General features: G+C 40.5%; 1 protein-coding gene across 4 annotated transcripts in view; it reads left to right on the forward strand.

The window, feature by feature from the left end:
• Nucleotides 1–1,493: 1,493 nt before the first annotated feature.
• Nucleotides 1,494–17,684, forward strand: part of LOC111921913 (serine carboxypeptidase 1) — a 28,986-nt gene continuing 12,795 nt past the window's right edge. The window contains exons 1-7 of one of the 4 annotated variants that reach the window (XM_023917484.3): nucleotides 1,494–1,924; nucleotides 2,165–2,272; nucleotides 2,353–2,624; nucleotides 2,726–2,977; nucleotides 3,079–3,185; nucleotides 3,256–3,342; nucleotides 4,069–7,516. In XM_023917484.3, coding sequence (XP_023773252.1) covers nucleotides 1,552–1,924; nucleotides 2,165–2,272; nucleotides 2,353–2,624; nucleotides 2,726–2,977; nucleotides 3,079–3,185; nucleotides 3,256–3,342; nucleotides 4,069–4,090 — 1,221 coding nt within the window. In that variant the 5' untranslated portion in view covers nucleotides 1,494–1,551 and the 3' untranslated portion in view covers nucleotides 4,091–7,516. The other 3 variants (XM_023917486.3, XM_042901332.2, XM_023917483.3) reach the window with 3 other exon arrangements.

Here is a 17,684-nt window from a genome sequence, read left to right on the forward strand (position 1 = left end):
AGGGGTATTTTTAGTGACGACAATAGTCGTCGGCATAGGTCTGTATCCTTGTAGTGACTGTTGGAACTGTTCAAACTTGGAATGTCAACATGAGATATGAAATTCATCAAACTAAGAATAAAAAGTTAGTAAATACCTCTACCCTATAACTGTTAATCCCGTACGTGTGGGGAATTCATGTATAGATCTATACCGGTTGACATCCCTCCTATGGTTTGCTAACTATAAGTATTTGTGTAAAGAGTCATAATAGGTGATGAAATGTCCTACTTTTTTTGGTTCTTTCCAGTGTCCATGAAGCGTATAGAGTATTTGTTCTGGTGCACCCCTTTTTAGCAACAAGAAGAGGTCAAAACGTCATATAGCACGGTTATAATGTCATGTAGCATCAAGTTCACTCTAAGACATGCATACTTGTATGATATACAAGTATCTATGTGGAGTATAGGTTTCATAAACACTTATACTGTAACACCCGTTTTTCATGATTGATCGATTTAGGGTGTTAAAGAGTCAAAAGTTTGATTTTTGAATAAAATCGAGTGTCACTACGTGATCATACGGTGGTCACGAAGTGAAGGTTGTTCAACTACAATTGGATTCAATCAATCGCAGCAAGCCACAACTGGTTAGAGTATCCGGATGCGAACCAGAATTGTCTGGGCTATTGACCTTGACCGTTGACCATTGACTTTTTGACCATTTTGTCTTTTGGTCAAACCTTGGTAGAAGTGTGTGTGTGTGTGTTTTAAAGTACAATTTAAGTTTTAATGTTAAACAAAAATTAAGTAGACCACAAGCCTATCATGTATCACGTCAATAAAGATGGGTAATTCGATGAAACAGTAGTCCATGAACAATATTTAAGTGTAATCGTTGCTTAATATTAGAAGTACGTTTTAATGCATAAAAATGAAGTACATTGCTATTGTTGTTTTTGTGTAATAATAAACTTGAAACATATATTATAGATTTTGTAGTAGTTTATATAATATCGCAGTTTGTATTTTTCTACATATGCATATGATAGCTGAATTTATATAAATATTTTATTTACATTTAATAAGAAAATATTTTTCAGAATTAAATAACAGTGATAACAACAATAGGGGCGACAATACCCAATAACGGCCACTCGGTCACCACGGACACTTTTTTTGGCGACATATCAATAGGGCGACAATATTATTCAAGAGGAGCTACACATCGGCAATAATTACAACACCAATAACAACCATACATCAGCAATAGCAACGACGAGCATCAACAACAAAGCAATAACTACGACAAATTAATAGCAAAATCTTGTTGTTAAGCTTTTAAAAGTGATTTTGGAAACTTTTAATTTACAATTCAAAAGTTTTCAACCTCGACTCCCTTCAAATTATAGAATAAAGATTCACCAGGAATCCCATTATCGTTAACTTTAAGTAGATATCCGACAGAGCACTATATATGAGATAAGGAAATGACGTCAGAGAACTACCTAGCCAACTACGTCTCCAACAAAGTCTATAAAGAGACACACAGAGACAATCATAAACAAGTAAAATGACCCAAATTTTTCATTCTTTGTTAGTCTTTTCGCTATATTTTCTGTGTTTCTCTGTGGCAAAGAAGCATAACCAGATCACCAAACTCAACAAATTGACCGAGTCAAGAAGATCCAAGAATCCGCCAGCTGGGGAAGCATGGACAAAACAAGATACATCAAACTTCTCTCCAGTACTTTCTATTGAACCTCAACAAGGATCAAAGGAAGCAGACAGGGTTGATAGGCTTCCAGGTCAACCACAAGTGGACTTTGATCATTTTGCTGGCTATATAACAGTGGATTCAAAGGCTGGAAGGGCATTGTTCTATTACTTTGTTGAATCACCTCACAATTCATCAACCAAACCACTCCTCCTATGGCTTAATGGAGGTAATGCGTTTTTTGCTTCATTCTACCTCTAAAATGGTCCCATGACAAATTATAAGAATACATGTTGTCCCAACCAATTTTTGGAATCAATGTGAATTGAACTTTAACTTTTTGTTCCACTAAAAAAAGATGTTACTAAACTAATGCTTGCAAAAGTCGTTTTATTCTCCTCATGGAATATCATTGATAAATCATCATTATTTACATGTGTTGAGATTGACCAATAGTAGTGAATTACAGGACCAGGATGCTCGTCCTTCGGATATGGAGCCATGGAAGAACTTGGGCCCTTCCGTGTCAATAGCGATGGAAAAACACTCTACCGCAACCACTATGCATGGAACAATGGTAACAAAAACTCCTTTAAAACCTTCATATTCGTGTTTCCAAAATTACAATGTAAAACACTAATTCTTGAAAAATGAAAGTGGCCAATGTACTATTCTTGGAGTCGCCAGCTGGAGTGGGATTCTCGTATTCAAACAGATCATCTGACTACACCACAGGGGACAAGCAAACAGCTAAAGACTCATACACTTTTCTCATCAACTGGCTTGAAAGATTCCCGGAATACAAAACCCGAGATTTCTTTATTACAGGTGAAAGCTATGCAGGTCACTACGTACCTCAACTCGCATCCCTCATTCTCTCAGAAAACAAGAAGACAAACGGAACAGTCATTAATCTTCATGGGATTGCAGTAAGCACTTTTCATACATGGGACTCCACAGGGGGACGTTTATGCAAAAGTCATATTTGCCCTCCTCATCTGCTAAATGGGTATATTCTTTTGTTTTGTAGATTGGGAATGCTTGGTTAGATGACGATACAGTTTATCAAGGGAAGCTAGACTACTTATGGACACATGCCCTAATGTCCGATGAGGCAAATGCAGGAATTAAAAGGTACTGTTACAATGTTTCTGGTTATTCTCAAGAAAAGTGCTATCACTATGTAAGTCAAGGATTAAGTGAAGTTGGTAGAATTGATATATACAACATCTACGCACCACTCTGTGATGGCACCACACAAAAACTTGAGTCCATTGGATCTGTAAGTCTCTGATTCCATTAAACAAGAATACATAGCATCCAACTTTCAAAAACTAGATAAAATGTATCCTGTTATTTTCAAGAGATGACGTATTGAACCAGGTAAAGAATTTTGATCCTTGCTCTAGTCGTTATGTGTCTTCATATCTGAATCGAGCAAAAGTGCAAGAAGCTCTTCATGCCCGAAATACCTCATGGTCACATTGCGGGTACCTCTTTTCTTATAAATACCTCAAAGCCAATATAAAAAGGCTGACTGTTTTATTTTCTTACCAACAGCGATTATGATTGGACAGATAGCCCAACGACTGTTTTGCCTACTATCAATCAGCTAATTGCATATGGTATTAAAGTCTGGATATACAGGTCAGTCCACCGCAATCTACACCCAATCCTTTTTTTTTAATTGTTTCTCATTTACTTAAAGGAGAGATATGACATTGTAGGCGTAATTCAAAATAAGCTTGAAAGTTAAGCAGTAAAGCTCTTCTCTTCTCTTTTTCATATTCCTTCTCTATACGTTTTTTTCTTCTTGTTATTCTTTTTTCTTCCTGTTAATTCATAACAGAGACATAAAGAGAATAAACTATCATTGTTTAAAGGGAAATTGAGTAATCTAACCCTTATAAATGACCTTTTTGACGTAAATGATCAATTTTTTTTTTCTTTTTTTGAGAAATAACCAATTTCTCCGTAACACCTTGTTCCGGAGAGCTCTCCGGAATTCCGGAGTACATTTCCGGACCATGGTTCTGGAATATAGTTAGCTAGGTTTTTTTTTCTTTTTTTTACGTGTAACATGTGGTTTTTCTTTTAGCGTAAATTTTTTGTTTTATATAATACATATATGTTTTGCTTTTATAAAATGTTTAAGTTTTGTTTTTATAAGATGTATACCTTTTGGTTTTATCAAATATAAAATGTAATTAAAATGAACAAAGAAATAATAAATACATAGAGTAAACAAATGATTTGTCTATAGGTGGTATTACAAATACTATGTTTAAATTATCTTTGTCCTTATACCACAAAAAATTTCCGCTAATCGTTTTCGATAACCTAAAGCCCATGGACCGGTTTTACCCTCTACAGAAATCGATTTCCCAATGATTAATGCCTTCGGTAACCAACACAAAAACACCCCACAATCCTTTTCGTTGTGAATCTGTTGTGGTACGTCTGGGTCTTTTCTAGGGTCATCTTGAAGCTCTCAAATGGGATTGAATCAGTGAGTTTGGTATTCCAGTAGTTGGATCCCACCAGCAGTTTGTGGATGTGGGCTCTCAAACCAATAAACCAATCCTAAATTTCTGAACAGTAGCCGCCCTTCCAATGACTATCGTATATAGTCATTTTGAATGTCTTCAAATCCAAAAAGTGCAAAAACTAATGAGCTCGTGGTATGTTGATTGAGATGTAAAGGTACAAAAAAAAGTTAGAAATAATTAATTAGTATAGAAATACTCAGATAATGTGATCCAAACAAAATTATGTCGTATCACACTCTGCACAAGCTGGGTAAACGGATCAGTCAGCCATGTCACTCCAGTCATATGCATCAGTGTTGAAAACTGTTAGTACCATCGTCCACCGAGCATCATCTGCTCTACACTCTAGCAGCAATGAGATCCACATCATAATGTGTTGCCAGTTAATTTTTTGTAGTAAAGTAAGTATTATTATTATTAGAAGAGTAGTATTTAATAATCAAATAATTATATTACTTACATCACATGACAACCATCATCCATGACTATCTAGATATAACCGTGTCCAAAGCTTAAGCGTAACAATACCGGTCAAACAATTGTGAACACACAAGAACGAACCATCCCATTATTTATATATAATATGTACGGTAGGATCTACAAGATTGTCCAGTGGTGCTGGTTGTTTCCGTATAACACCTTTCCTTTTCATTTGTTTCCACGACGACTTATACCATATGAACATAAATTTTTGGCATTTAGAATGCCTAAGAAGTGCTTGCCCCGGTTTTTGTAATCATCCTACGAAATCTCTATTACATCCGAAGGGTGAATAACCGGAGACTGATGCTCAGGGCCGACATTCAGCGGTAGTTCAAGGCCGACATACATTGGCTTTTCAAGGCTACGTAATACATAATCATGCTCCCATAACTCATTGTCATTGTAGTATCCCGGTACAGTTCAATAATGTATACTTATAAACGATGCAAAAACATAACGACCAAAAATGATGAAATAATTAAAAATGTATCTCCATCCCCTTCAAGGTACCAACATCATCTCCGAGAGTCTTGTTGATAAGTTTTAGAACCATGGATAAAGTAGCCTCATGCTCTACTAAACGCTCCTCCTAGACCACAATTGCTTGCGACATTGATGAACCTCATTTTTCAATTGATCGAACTCGTTATGCTTGTCACTAATAATTTGGTCCTTGTCAATTGATGGGTCGGGGGCGGCGGCGGTGGTGGTGGCGGGTGAGATGGATCATCTATTCGTGCCTTCCTTTCTTGATGCTCATGGGTAGGGGAGTTTTTGGGTGATGTTGTTAGGGAAGGTGCCCTGTGAACTTTAGGGTCTGAAAAATCAAGGCGATCAATCTACGCCGAGCTAACAACCCATCGTTCAAAACGCATCTCATTTTCCGTCACCTCCAACTTCGGTACGAGTCTAATACCATGCTAACAAAATTATAAAATTATAAATAAACAAAAATTATATAATAAATAAATATTTAAATAATAAAGTAACAATATGTCGTCTATCAGTAAAAACTGGTTGTAGTAGTCTTTTGTAACGGCTTAAGTTTTCACTATGCAACAGCCTGAGGGATCACATTTTGCTGTCGGGAACAAAATAATATGCTCACCGAAAAAGTCTCAAGAATCCATATCTGAATGTTAGTAAACAAATAAATAAAAAGTAGTTAGAATGTTAGCAAAAGAAAATAAAAAAATATATATATTTTTCTATATATACTTACCTTAAAAGGGTATAAAAACCCCTGTACGGTCTATGTAGGGTTTAGGTCAATTTTTGAGGTTCATTGTCTTTCGGATCTTCTAGATGTATAGGCTTCTTAACGTTATTGAATACAGTATGTAGTTGTTTGTACAATTGATCACAAATTATCCTCCCCCATGGATATCTACCACATGAAAAATTATTTAATAATTTAATTTCTAAAAAATATTAGTAACGATAGGAAATTTAATTAACCAATAATTATAAAATAGATGACATTATACATGTTGATTTCATCAAGGTTGGATAGCAAAGCGAAGTTCTCTTCTGTAACAGGCTGTTTAGCCAAACGTCAATTGACACCCTTCTATAAGAGGTATAGAAGACATACACGGACTGCATCCTCGTCCGATAACTCATTATGTGATTGTCTAAACACATTTGTAACATGGTGTAATATAACCGAGACATTCGGTAGGATAGGAAAGGAATGGGAACAAAAGACGAGGCCGGATGAAGAAAACCGAAAGCCGGTGATGACACAAAATTCTTTCTTCCGAAAAGACAGCTCGTAACCCCCAATCTCAAAAACCATTTCCTCTACTTGGCTTCGAGGGCCAGTGACAACTTTGTGGGAAAAGACGTAATGTAGAAGCGAAGCATCCCCATCTACATTAGGAATGTCTAACCACCTCCCGAAACATGTATTCTGGAACATAGTCTCGCATTCGGGACTATTTCTGAATGTCACAAGGATTTGCCCACCGATTTTTGGGTTTACACAAGAGTGTAATTGATGCATCGACAATCATGACACAAATAAAAAAGGTGTTAGCACTTCATTATAAAATGGGAATGACCTATATTCTGGACCGGTTCCAGACCCGTACTTCATGTTCCAGAGACATTCATCTTGTTCCAGAATGCTTCTTCAAATTCCGAAGCCTTTCGGAATGACATTTTAAGATCCGAAACACGAAATTTCGATGTACATCAACAATAACTAAACATCTAAAATACTTTTATGTTGGTTTTACAATAATGAAATCTTAAATTTTAAACTCCAGAACATTTTCAGTTCATTCCAGATGTGACCTACTACATTTGGAACAGTAAATAACAGTAGAAAACGAAGAACATACCCGTAAAATAACGGGATCGTAGTTGTCGTCTTCCACTCGAAGATGGGTGTCGAGTCGGAACATCGTAATCTATTCGGAACATAGGAATTGATTTGGAACGTTGGAATCAGAATATGCCTTTCCAAAATGAAGTTGTCGCCTCAAATTATATTCCAGATTTTGAAATTCAAGATTCTGATTCGGAACATATACGGGTCCTCCAGAATAGGAATTTCGGACCTAGTGAAGTGGGTTGGGCCATTCTAAAATTAATCTGTAATTCATTCCAGAACGGCCCATTTCGGAATATGTGGTTATTTTGCAAAAAAAAAAGGTTATATTTAAAAAAACCCCCCAAAAAGTGGTTAGATTACTCAATTTCCCTTCTTTTAAAGGCTAAACTAATCTTTGTTATTAGCGAATCTGGTGTGATGTCAAACAAAAAAGGATGGGTTACTCTTTAATATCCAATGTTTTCTTAGATGAATTATGCAGCATGGTCCTTGAAAATGAAGATTTATATGCAAGCTTAAGAGGTGTTGGAAGCCATAGAGCCGAAGAACCCAAAAAATATGATGGATGTGAGCAGAGACAAGATGACAATGGCTTCCATCTACCAAGTGATTCCGGAGGAGGTTTTGTTGATGATAGTTGAGAAGAAATCGGAGAAAGAAGGTTAAGAACAGTAAAGAAGATGTACTTGGGAGCAAATTGAGTCAAAGCAACCAAAGTTCAAACTCTCAAAGCTGAATTTGAGATGATGAACATGAGAGAACTAGAGAACATGGACGACTTTTCTGCAAAGATCCAAGGTATTGTGAGCAATATTTTTGCTCTTGGTGAGACCGTTGAAGAATCTTATATTGTGAAAAAAAAATTGTTATGTGTCGTACCCTCCAAAGTTGTTCAGCTTGCTTCAACAATTGTACAATTTTGATGAGATAACTTTTGAAGTGGTGGTCAGAAGATTAAAAGCTCATGAGTGTAACGACCCAATTTTTCCAAAAGAATTTTTTCAATTTTGGTTAACCAAAATACTTTCCATAATTCATGAAATCCCAAATAAAATTGTTTTCAAAATCCATAACCATTACAAATTTATTTTAAATCATCAGAGTGTCCCATAAAATGCCTGAGAGAGAGAGAGAGAGAGAGAGTACAGGCCGCATCATAAAGCCATGCCCTTGCCCTTGGGCTCAGATGTACCTAAAACAAATCCACAAACTGTAAGCTAATGCTTAGTGAGTTCCCCCAAGCATACCCCACACACAGATCACATAACACATATCATACTAGCTATAAAAGCTACATCTACCATATAAGCCATGAATATTAACATATACGGATGATGTGGGCTCCCCCAAGGTCTTATAACTTAATTCCATGGGCTCCCCCATGGTCTTTACCTAGGAATACCATGGGCGCCCCCACATGGTCTTATATCCAACTGCCACGGGCTCCCATAGGGTCTTCCATGCAGTAACATACATAATCAACTAGCATATCAGATATCACAGAAGTATCTATCATACTATATAACTCATAATTAAACATATAAGGAGGTTGTGGGCTCCCCCATGGTCTTATGCCTTCATGCCATGGGCTCCCCCATGGTCTTTACCTAGGAATGACACGGGGTCCTCCATGTATTCTTATATCTAACTGCCACGGGCTCCCCCCAGGGTCTTCCATGCAATATCACATAACCACTACCTACCATTTAGTATAAGGCTAACTATCATACCACATATCTTTACTACAACTAGTGTACCACATATCATAAAATGGGCCGACCTTGGTGCCTTAGACCCATTGGTATGGTGAGAAGACTCCCCTTACGTGAATGTAGAACTGATAAGCTAGATCTAATATATCCCATGTACTGCTCCTCCTCAACTGCCTATAATCATCATGTGATTAACTTGTCACAACCTCATAATACCATAGGTGCTCTCAAAGTCAACGATGAAGGTCAACAGTCCATGTTGACCTCAACTCGTCGAGTTCTCTCAGTGATTTATTCACTCACCGACATACCTGTGTAAGTCGACGAGTCCCTGCATGTCCCAAACCAAAAAATCACGAAACCGAAAACTCATGACAACCAAAAACTTAGAAGACCTGAAAATGGGTAAACCCTACTCGAATTTTCGAGTCAGATAAGGGATTCGACGAGTTCCTTCAATCTTCTTCAAGTTTAGCCATTTTTAGTGGGATCTAAGGTCCCAAACTCCAGATCCAAACTCTCCTAGTGTAGATACCACGTAAAGTTGCAAACTTTATGTTCATGCAAGGTCCTCCAAGGCTATAACTTCAAAGCTAGGTTTCTTGCAAGGTTCTTGTGCATGGAAAGTGGCTAAACTACATAAAAGGAGCAACTTTATGTCATTGGGGACCTAAAGAGGTGCAGATCTAGAACCATACCCTTGTGATAAGTCCATATCTAAGCAACTAGAGATAAAGGTCACAACTTTATACCTTAGGATGATGGACACTATGAATTAGATGTTGGATCTATTGTTCCTCTCCTAGCTCCTTCTTCTTCCAGCTCTAAAATCCTTCACAAATACCCCAAAATTGTTCAGAAAGGCTCTTTCTCTCACTTAAGTGGGTGCAAGGTCGATCTAGGGTTTTCTCTGGCTGATAGAGTCATAAGTGAGCCCACAAGAGGCGGGTAATGATCTTTAAATAGGGTGCAACCCCTAAAAATTAGGGTTTCTTTTTAAAGCTCCTACTCGCCGAGTCGGGGCCTTCCGACTCATCGAGTAGGTGCCAATTCCGCGTCCTTATAATAGTCACTATTCGATGAGTTTGGGCACCCAACTAGCCGAGTCCATGCACAAAACTCCACAACTTAAATAAATTAACACCTGGAATAGATGTTACAAATCTCCCCCACTTGAACTAGACTTCGTCCTCGAAGTCTGCTGACTTAAATAAGTCTGGGTTGTGGTCTCGCATTTCGTCCTCTGGCTCCCATGTCCATTCGGAGCCCCTCCGGTGCTACCATTGCACCTTTACTAGCTTCACTTCTTCGTTCCGGAGGACCTTAGTCTTCCTATCCAAAATCATAACAGGCCTATCAATGTAGTCAAGGCTATCATCCACCTGAATGTCATCTAGAGAAACGATTGCAGTCTCATCGGTGACACACTTTTGAAACTGTGACACATGGAATGTGTTGTGAATCTGGCTAAGCTCATCCGTCAGATCCAAGCGATAGGCCACCTTGCCCACCCGGGCCGTAATACTGAATGGTCTTATATCGGGGTCCTAGCTTGCCCCTCATTTAAAACCTGATGACCCCCTTCTATGGTGATACTTTGAGTAACACAAAGTCCCCCACCTAGAACTCAAGATTCAATCGCTGACAGTCAACACAACTTTTTTGACGGCTCTGTGCAACCCACAGCCGGTCGCGCACCTGCTGAATTAGCCTGGTAGTCTTGAGCACTACCTCAATGCTCCCCATGACCCGATGTCCAACATCACCCCAACAAACCGGGGTCCTGCATCTGCTACCATACAACATCTCGAATGGTGGTCGGTCGATACTGGCCTGGTAACTGTTGTTGTATGAAAACTCTGCCAACAGGAGGTATGTATCCCAACTCCCTCCAAAATCCAACATGCATGCTCGAAGCATATCCTCAATTGTCTAGATCATCCTCTCACTTTGTCCATCTGTCTAGGGGTGGTACGCCGTGCTAAAATGCAGTTGAGTGCCCAGTTCCTCATGAAACTTCTTCTAGAACCTTGATGTGAACCGAACATCCCTATCACATAAATATCCGCCAACTTCTCAGTGGATACACTCTCAGAGATCAGAATAAAATGGGCACTCTTCGTTAATTTGTCCACAATCACCCATATGGCATCCACACCCCTCGTCGTCCTCGGTAACTTCATGATGAAGTCCATAGCGATCTCCTCCCACTTCCACATGGGAATGGGTAGCGGCTGAACCTTACCATGAGGTCGCTGATACTCGGCCTTGACCTTCCTATAGGTCAAGCACCGCTCTACAAACTAGGAAATCTCCCGCTTCATGGAGGGATACCAATAACTCAGTCTCAAGTCTCTATACATTTTCGTAGCCCCTGGATGGATAGAGAACTTGGACTTATGCGCCTCCTCCAGAATCTTCTGCCTTACTCCCCCAGATGCTGGGACCCATACTCGGCCACACTACGTCAGGAGGCCTTGACCATTCCGGACGAACAAAGGAATTTGTCCCCATATCCTCTCTAACTTCTAATTCTCCTTCTTCAAACCCTCCACTTGTGCCTCCTTGATCATATCCAACAATGGGGAGATCACATTCATCCTTAAATAAACGTTCCCAATCGGGAGTCCTGCTGCGTTGCGGCTCAAAGCATTGGCAACCACGTTGTCCTTCCGTAGGTGGTATAGGATCTCACAATCATAGTCCTTCAGCACGTGCAACCACCTCCTATGTCGCATGTTGAGGTTTTGTTGATCCGTCAAATACTTCAAACTCTTGTGATCAGTATAGATGGTGCACCGCACCCCATACAAGTAGTGCCTCCAAATCTTGAGGGCAAACTCCACTGCCCCCAATTCCAGGCCGTGAGTGGGGTAGTTCGCCTCATGAGGCTTCAACTGCCTCGAGGTGTAAGTTATCACATGCCCCTTTTGCATCAGTACCGCACCTAGCCCTGAAATCGAAGCATCACAATACACCACCAAATCCTCTAACCCCTCAGTTAGTACTAGAATCGGAGCCTCGCATAGCCTCCGTCTCAGGGTCTCAAAAGCCAATTGTTGATCCATGCTCCACCAAAGTGTCACATTCTTCTTGGTCAACCGAGTCAATGGCACAACAATCTTGGAGAAATCCTGAATGAATTTCCTATAATAGCCCGCTAGACCCAAAAGGCTACATATCTCGAAAGCATTCTTCGGCACTTCCCACCGCATCACTTCCTCAACCTTGGTTGGATCAACCGAAATGCCCTCCTGCTTGATGGTGTGCTCCAAAAATTGTACTTCCCGCAACCAGAAATCACACTTGGAGAACATAGCATATAGCCTCTCCACCCTCAGGGTCTCCAACACCTCTCTCAGATGCTAGTCATGTTGCTCCTTGGTCTTAGAATAGACCAGGATATCATCAATAAAACAATCACTGACCAATCCAACATTGGTCTACACACCCTGTTCATGAGATCCATGAACACTGTTAGGGCACTAGTGAGCCCAAATTGCATCACCAAAAACTCATGGTACCCATACAGAGTCCTGAAAGTTGTCTTCGGTGTATCCTCATCCCGAATCCTCATATGATCGTATCCCAACCAAAGATCAATCTAGGAAACCAAGATACACCCTGCAGTTGATCAAACAAATCATCGATCCTCGGTAACAGATAACAATTCTTCACCATTAGTTTGTTTAGTTCTCGATAATCAATGCACATCCTATGTGATCCATCCTTCTTTTTCATGAACAGGATCGAAGCTCCCTACGGGGAACTACTCGGATGGATAAATCCTCAGTCTAGCAGCTCCTAAAGTTGCATAGATAGCTCCTGCATCTCGGGCGGTGCTAGTCGGTACGGTACCTTCGCTATCGGAGCAGCACCCGACACCAAGTTAATACGAAACTCCACTTGCCCCTCTGGAGGCACTCCATGTAACTCCTCAGGAAAAATATCCTGAAACTCCTATACAACCGGCACATTACCCACCTCTGTGTTGGACTCAGTTATCGTATCTGATATATATGCCAGAAATCTCATACAACCCTGTTGCAGAAATCTTCGAGCCCTTGCTGCCGAACAGAGGGTTGGTCCCTGCGAGGCCCTCTCTCCATGAATAACCAGTTCTCCCCCACTTGGGGTTCGAACCCTCACCAACTAGTGCTCCCAATCAATCATAGCCCCATTGGCCCCCAACCAGTCTATCCCGACAATCACCTTCAACCCTCGCAATGGTATTTGGACTAAATCAACCCGAAACATCTCTCTAAGCACGTTTAGGACACAGTCCCGATACACCCTCGCAGCACTCATAGTGTGGTTATCTGCAATCTCTACCTCGAACGGGGAATCCAAAGTTACCGGAGTATCCCGAAACTTCTTACTAAGCGCGAGAGGCACGAACGATCGGGTAGCTCCCGAATCGAACAAAACATGAGCCGACATACCATTGACCGAAAAGGTCTCTATGCATACGCACAATGTACACATAATCAATGCAATTAAACATAGAACAGAGAAGAATAAATACGTACCAGCCACAACGTCTGGTGCTGCCCGAGCCTCTTCGGTAGTCAACTGAAATTTGCGGCTCTTCACTGCTAGAACATCCGCTTTAGCAGGGCGGCCATCAGTAATCCTCATTGTGGCGGGCGCAGGCATCGCCATTGCTCCTCCCTCTCCCTGCAACGTCGGACAATCGGCCCTTTTATGGCTAGTCTGGTTGTAGTGGAAACATATCAGGCCCTTTTTGGGGCAATCCCTGCTCAAGTGACCCTACTGGCCACATGCGTAACATCCTAGGCCTGCTATCCGACAAGCCCTATTATGCAATTTACCGCACCTGGCACACCGGCCCCCGACCCTGTTGGCCCCTACTTGAAGTATCTGAGGTCTTAGGCTTTTTAGCCTGACCAACTGTTGTTTGTGCCTGCTTCGGCTTCCGCTTGGTGTGAAAGTGCAACTGCATTTCCTGTTCTCGGGCCTTGTCTATCATCTCGTTCAGGGTTTTGCACCTTGTGAAGCTCACAAACTCCTAGATATCATCCATCAACATGGAATGTTACCTCGTCCTCCTCACATCCTCATCAGCAGCGTACTGCGTAATCAACAATGCTCATTCCCGAAACTTGGCGGTGATCTTCGCCGCAGTCTCGGTAGTCTGCTGGAGTTCCTGGAACTCCCTCACCATCCTATGCACCTGAATGGCTGGTGCAAACTCCATGTCAAATCGCCGAATGAACTTGGCCCATGTCATCTCAGCCACACCAGCTGCTCCCACCTGACTAGTCACATCTCCTCACCAGTCTCGAGCTCTGTCTCTCAGCATACATGCTGAACTGAAATGTCACCACCATGCTCCACCTGACTAGTCAAATCTCGATCCTGATTCCCCTGCTCCAAATCATGTCACCACCATGCTGAACTAAAATATCATAAATCATAACGATTAGGATATCTATATAGGGGATCTTCCTACACCAGTCCTCCTTAGAGCTGTCAGATCTAACATTGGTTCGGGTACATGTCCTACGCTTTCAGTAGTATGGGCCTAATACTACCTTCCATACCTGCATGTACCTTCCCCAAGGCTCTACCTGATGACTCCAAGTCATCCCAAAACAAATCATATCCCACAGAATACCACATATCTCAAATTATACATAGAAAAGGATCAAATAGACATTCGAATAAGAGATTCTACCTTAAGACCACAACCATACGAGGAATAGGAACTAATGCCAAATCAATCATTCCAAGGCTATAAGCTCATAACCATATACAATTTTAAAGGCATACACATAGCAAGTTTCATATGATTATCATAGCTCAACTATCAGTATAACATGGATAACACATTGGGGAACTACTTACTTGGCTCGGTTGATCACGCGCATTGCACTCTCCTCTTCTCCATACTTTAAAAGTTTTAACCTCCATTTTTATTTTTGAAAACAATTTTACCATTTCCTTAGTTTGAGTCCTGGCACACCGGAGAGTGTGCCTGAATCCCTCAAACTAAGGCTCTAATACCAACTTGTAAAAACCCAAATTTTTCAAAAGAATTTTTTCATTTTTGATTAACCAAAATAGTTTCCATAATTCATGAAATACCAAATACAATTGTTTTCAAAGTCCAAAACCATTACAAATTTATTTCAAATCATCAGAGTGTCTCATAAAACGCCTAAGAGAGAGAGAGAGAGAGAGAGAGTACACGCCGTGCCATCAAGCCTTGCCCTTGCCCTTGGGTTTAGATGTACCTGAAACAAATCCACAAATTGTAAGCTAATGCGTAGTGAGTTCCCCCAAGCATACCTCACACACAGATCACATAACACATATCATACTAGCTATAAAAGTTATATCTACCATATAAGCCATGCATACTAACATATAAGGATGTCGTGGGCTCCCCCAATGTCTTATACCTTGATGCCATGGGCTCCCTTATGGTCTTTACCTAGGAATGCCACGGGCTCCCCCACGTGGTCTTATATCAAACTATCACAGGCTCCCCCCGAGGTCTTCCATGCAGTAACATACATAATCAACCAACGTATCATATATCACAGAAGTATCTATCATACCACATAACTCATACATAAACATATAAGGAGGCCGTGGGCTGCCCCATGGTCTTATACCTTCATGCCATGGTCTCCCCCATGGTCTTTACCTAGGAATGCCACGGGCTCCTCCACATGGTCTTATATCCAACTGCCACAGGCTCCCCTAGGGTCTTCCATGCAGTATCACATAACCACTAGCATACCACTTAGCATTAGGCTAACTATCATACCACATATCTCTACTACAGCTAGTCTACCAAATATCATAAAATGGGTCGGCCTTGGTGCCTTAGACCCGTTGGTATGGTGAGAAGACTCACCTCTCGTGAATGTAGAACTGATAAGCGAAATTTGATATCTCCCATGCACTGCTCCTCCTCAACTGCCTATAATCTTCATGTGATTAACTTGTCAGAACCTCATAATACCATAGGTTCTCTTAAAGTCAACGGTCAAGGTCAACTGTCCATGTTCACCTTAACTTGTCAAGTGCATCCAGCAACTCGTGGAGTTCTCTGAGTTATTCATCCACTCGCTGATTTACCTGTGTAACTCGTCGATTCCCTCCATGTCCAAAACCGAAAACTCATGAAACCAAAAACTCATGAAAACCGAAAACTCATGAAACCGAAAAATCGGAAGAACCGAAAACGGGTAAACCCTACTTGGTTCGTCGAGTCAGATAAGGGATTCGACGAGTTCCTTTAGTCTTCCTTAAGTTCAGTCCTTTTCAGTGGGATCTAAGGTCCCAAACTCCAAATCCGAACTCTACTAGTGTATATACCACGTAAAGTTGCAAACTTTACGTGCATGCAAGGTCCTCTAAGGCTATAAGTTCAAAACTAGGCTTCTTACAAGGTTCTTGTGCATGGAAAGTGGCTAAACTGCATAAAAGGAGCAACTTTATGTTAATGGGGACCTAAAGAGATCCAGATCTGGAACCATACCCTTGTGATAAGTCTAGATCCAAGTTTGACTTCATTTTGCACGAAGAATGTCCATTTACTTCCAAGGAAAGGGATCTAAGCAACTAGAGATAAAGGTCACGACTTTATACCTTAGGATGATGGCCAATATGAAGTACATGTTGGATCTACTGTTCCTCTCCTAGCTCCTTCTTCTTCCAGCTCTAAAATCCTTCACAAATACCCCAAAATTGTTCACAAAGGCTCTTTCTCTCACTCACGAGGGTGAAAGGTCGATCTAAGGTTTTCTCTAGCTGATAGAGTGATAAGGGAGGCCACAAGACGCGGGTTATGATCTTTAAATATATAGGGTGCAAACCTTAAAATTAGGGTTTCTCTTTACACCTCCTACTCGCCAATTCGGGGCTTCCGACTCGTCGAGTAGGTCTCGATTTTGCGTCCTTATAACAGTCACTACTCGATGACTTGGGGCATGTAACTCGCCGAGTCGATGCACAAAAAGCTAAAACTTAAATAAATTAAGTAACAACTGGAACATGTGTTACAATGAGATTCGTATTGGGGTTCATAATGAACTAGATGAGATGAAGTTCTTGTTAACGCATAAAGAGTAGTCGGAACAGGAAAAAAAGAAAAACAATGAAGATCCTTCAAAATAGCAAAACAACAATTATAATAATAATCGAGGTAGTGGAACATGAGGAAGAGGAAGAGGTGGTTATAACAACTTAAACAAAGGACGAGGTAGTGGTATTGAACGAAACAAAGGTATTAATGACTTGTATCAACCTCGTTATAAATCTAAAGTTCAATACTATAATTGCAAATAAATTAGTGATTACGTTGTTTAGTGCAAAAATCCATGATGTGAGAGGAATCATGCCAACCTAACTAAGGAAAAAAACGATCATGTGCTGACACTTCTACTTATAGCCCAAGTAAACGATGAAGTTTAATTGAATGAGGAAAAACTAAATCCCAAGCTAAGATCCGTTGAAGAAACTCCACCCCAATCAAAAGTGTGGTATATCGACAATGGAGCAAGAAACCACATGATTGGTGTAAAATGTAATTTCGAACCCTTTATCTAACTACTAGAGGTTATTTTAAATTTGGTGTTGTTTCTAGAGTTCGAGTGGAGGGAAGGGGTTCAATATTGGGATAACTAGCTCAACATGGTAATCAAATTATAATGCTTGGAGTGTATAGATGGATTCATAATGCACAAGGAAAACTTTTGTTAAAAATTCAACAATCAAGCAATTGTTTGTAGAAGGACATACTTGAAGAAGAAGTTTCAAAGCGTTTTACTTGTAGAACAAGACGAAACATCTTGGCTTTGGCACAAATGATTTGGACATGTGAACTTCAATGCATTAAAACACTTGGCATATACAAGAAAGGTGGAAGGCTTA

The sequence above is a fragment of the Lactuca sativa genome, chromosome 4 (assembly GCF_002870075.4).
Source record: "Lactuca sativa cultivar Salinas chromosome 4, Lsat_Salinas_v11, whole genome shotgun sequence".
Classification (NCBI taxonomy): Eukaryota; Viridiplantae; Streptophyta; class Magnoliopsida; order Asterales; family Asteraceae; genus Lactuca; species Lactuca sativa.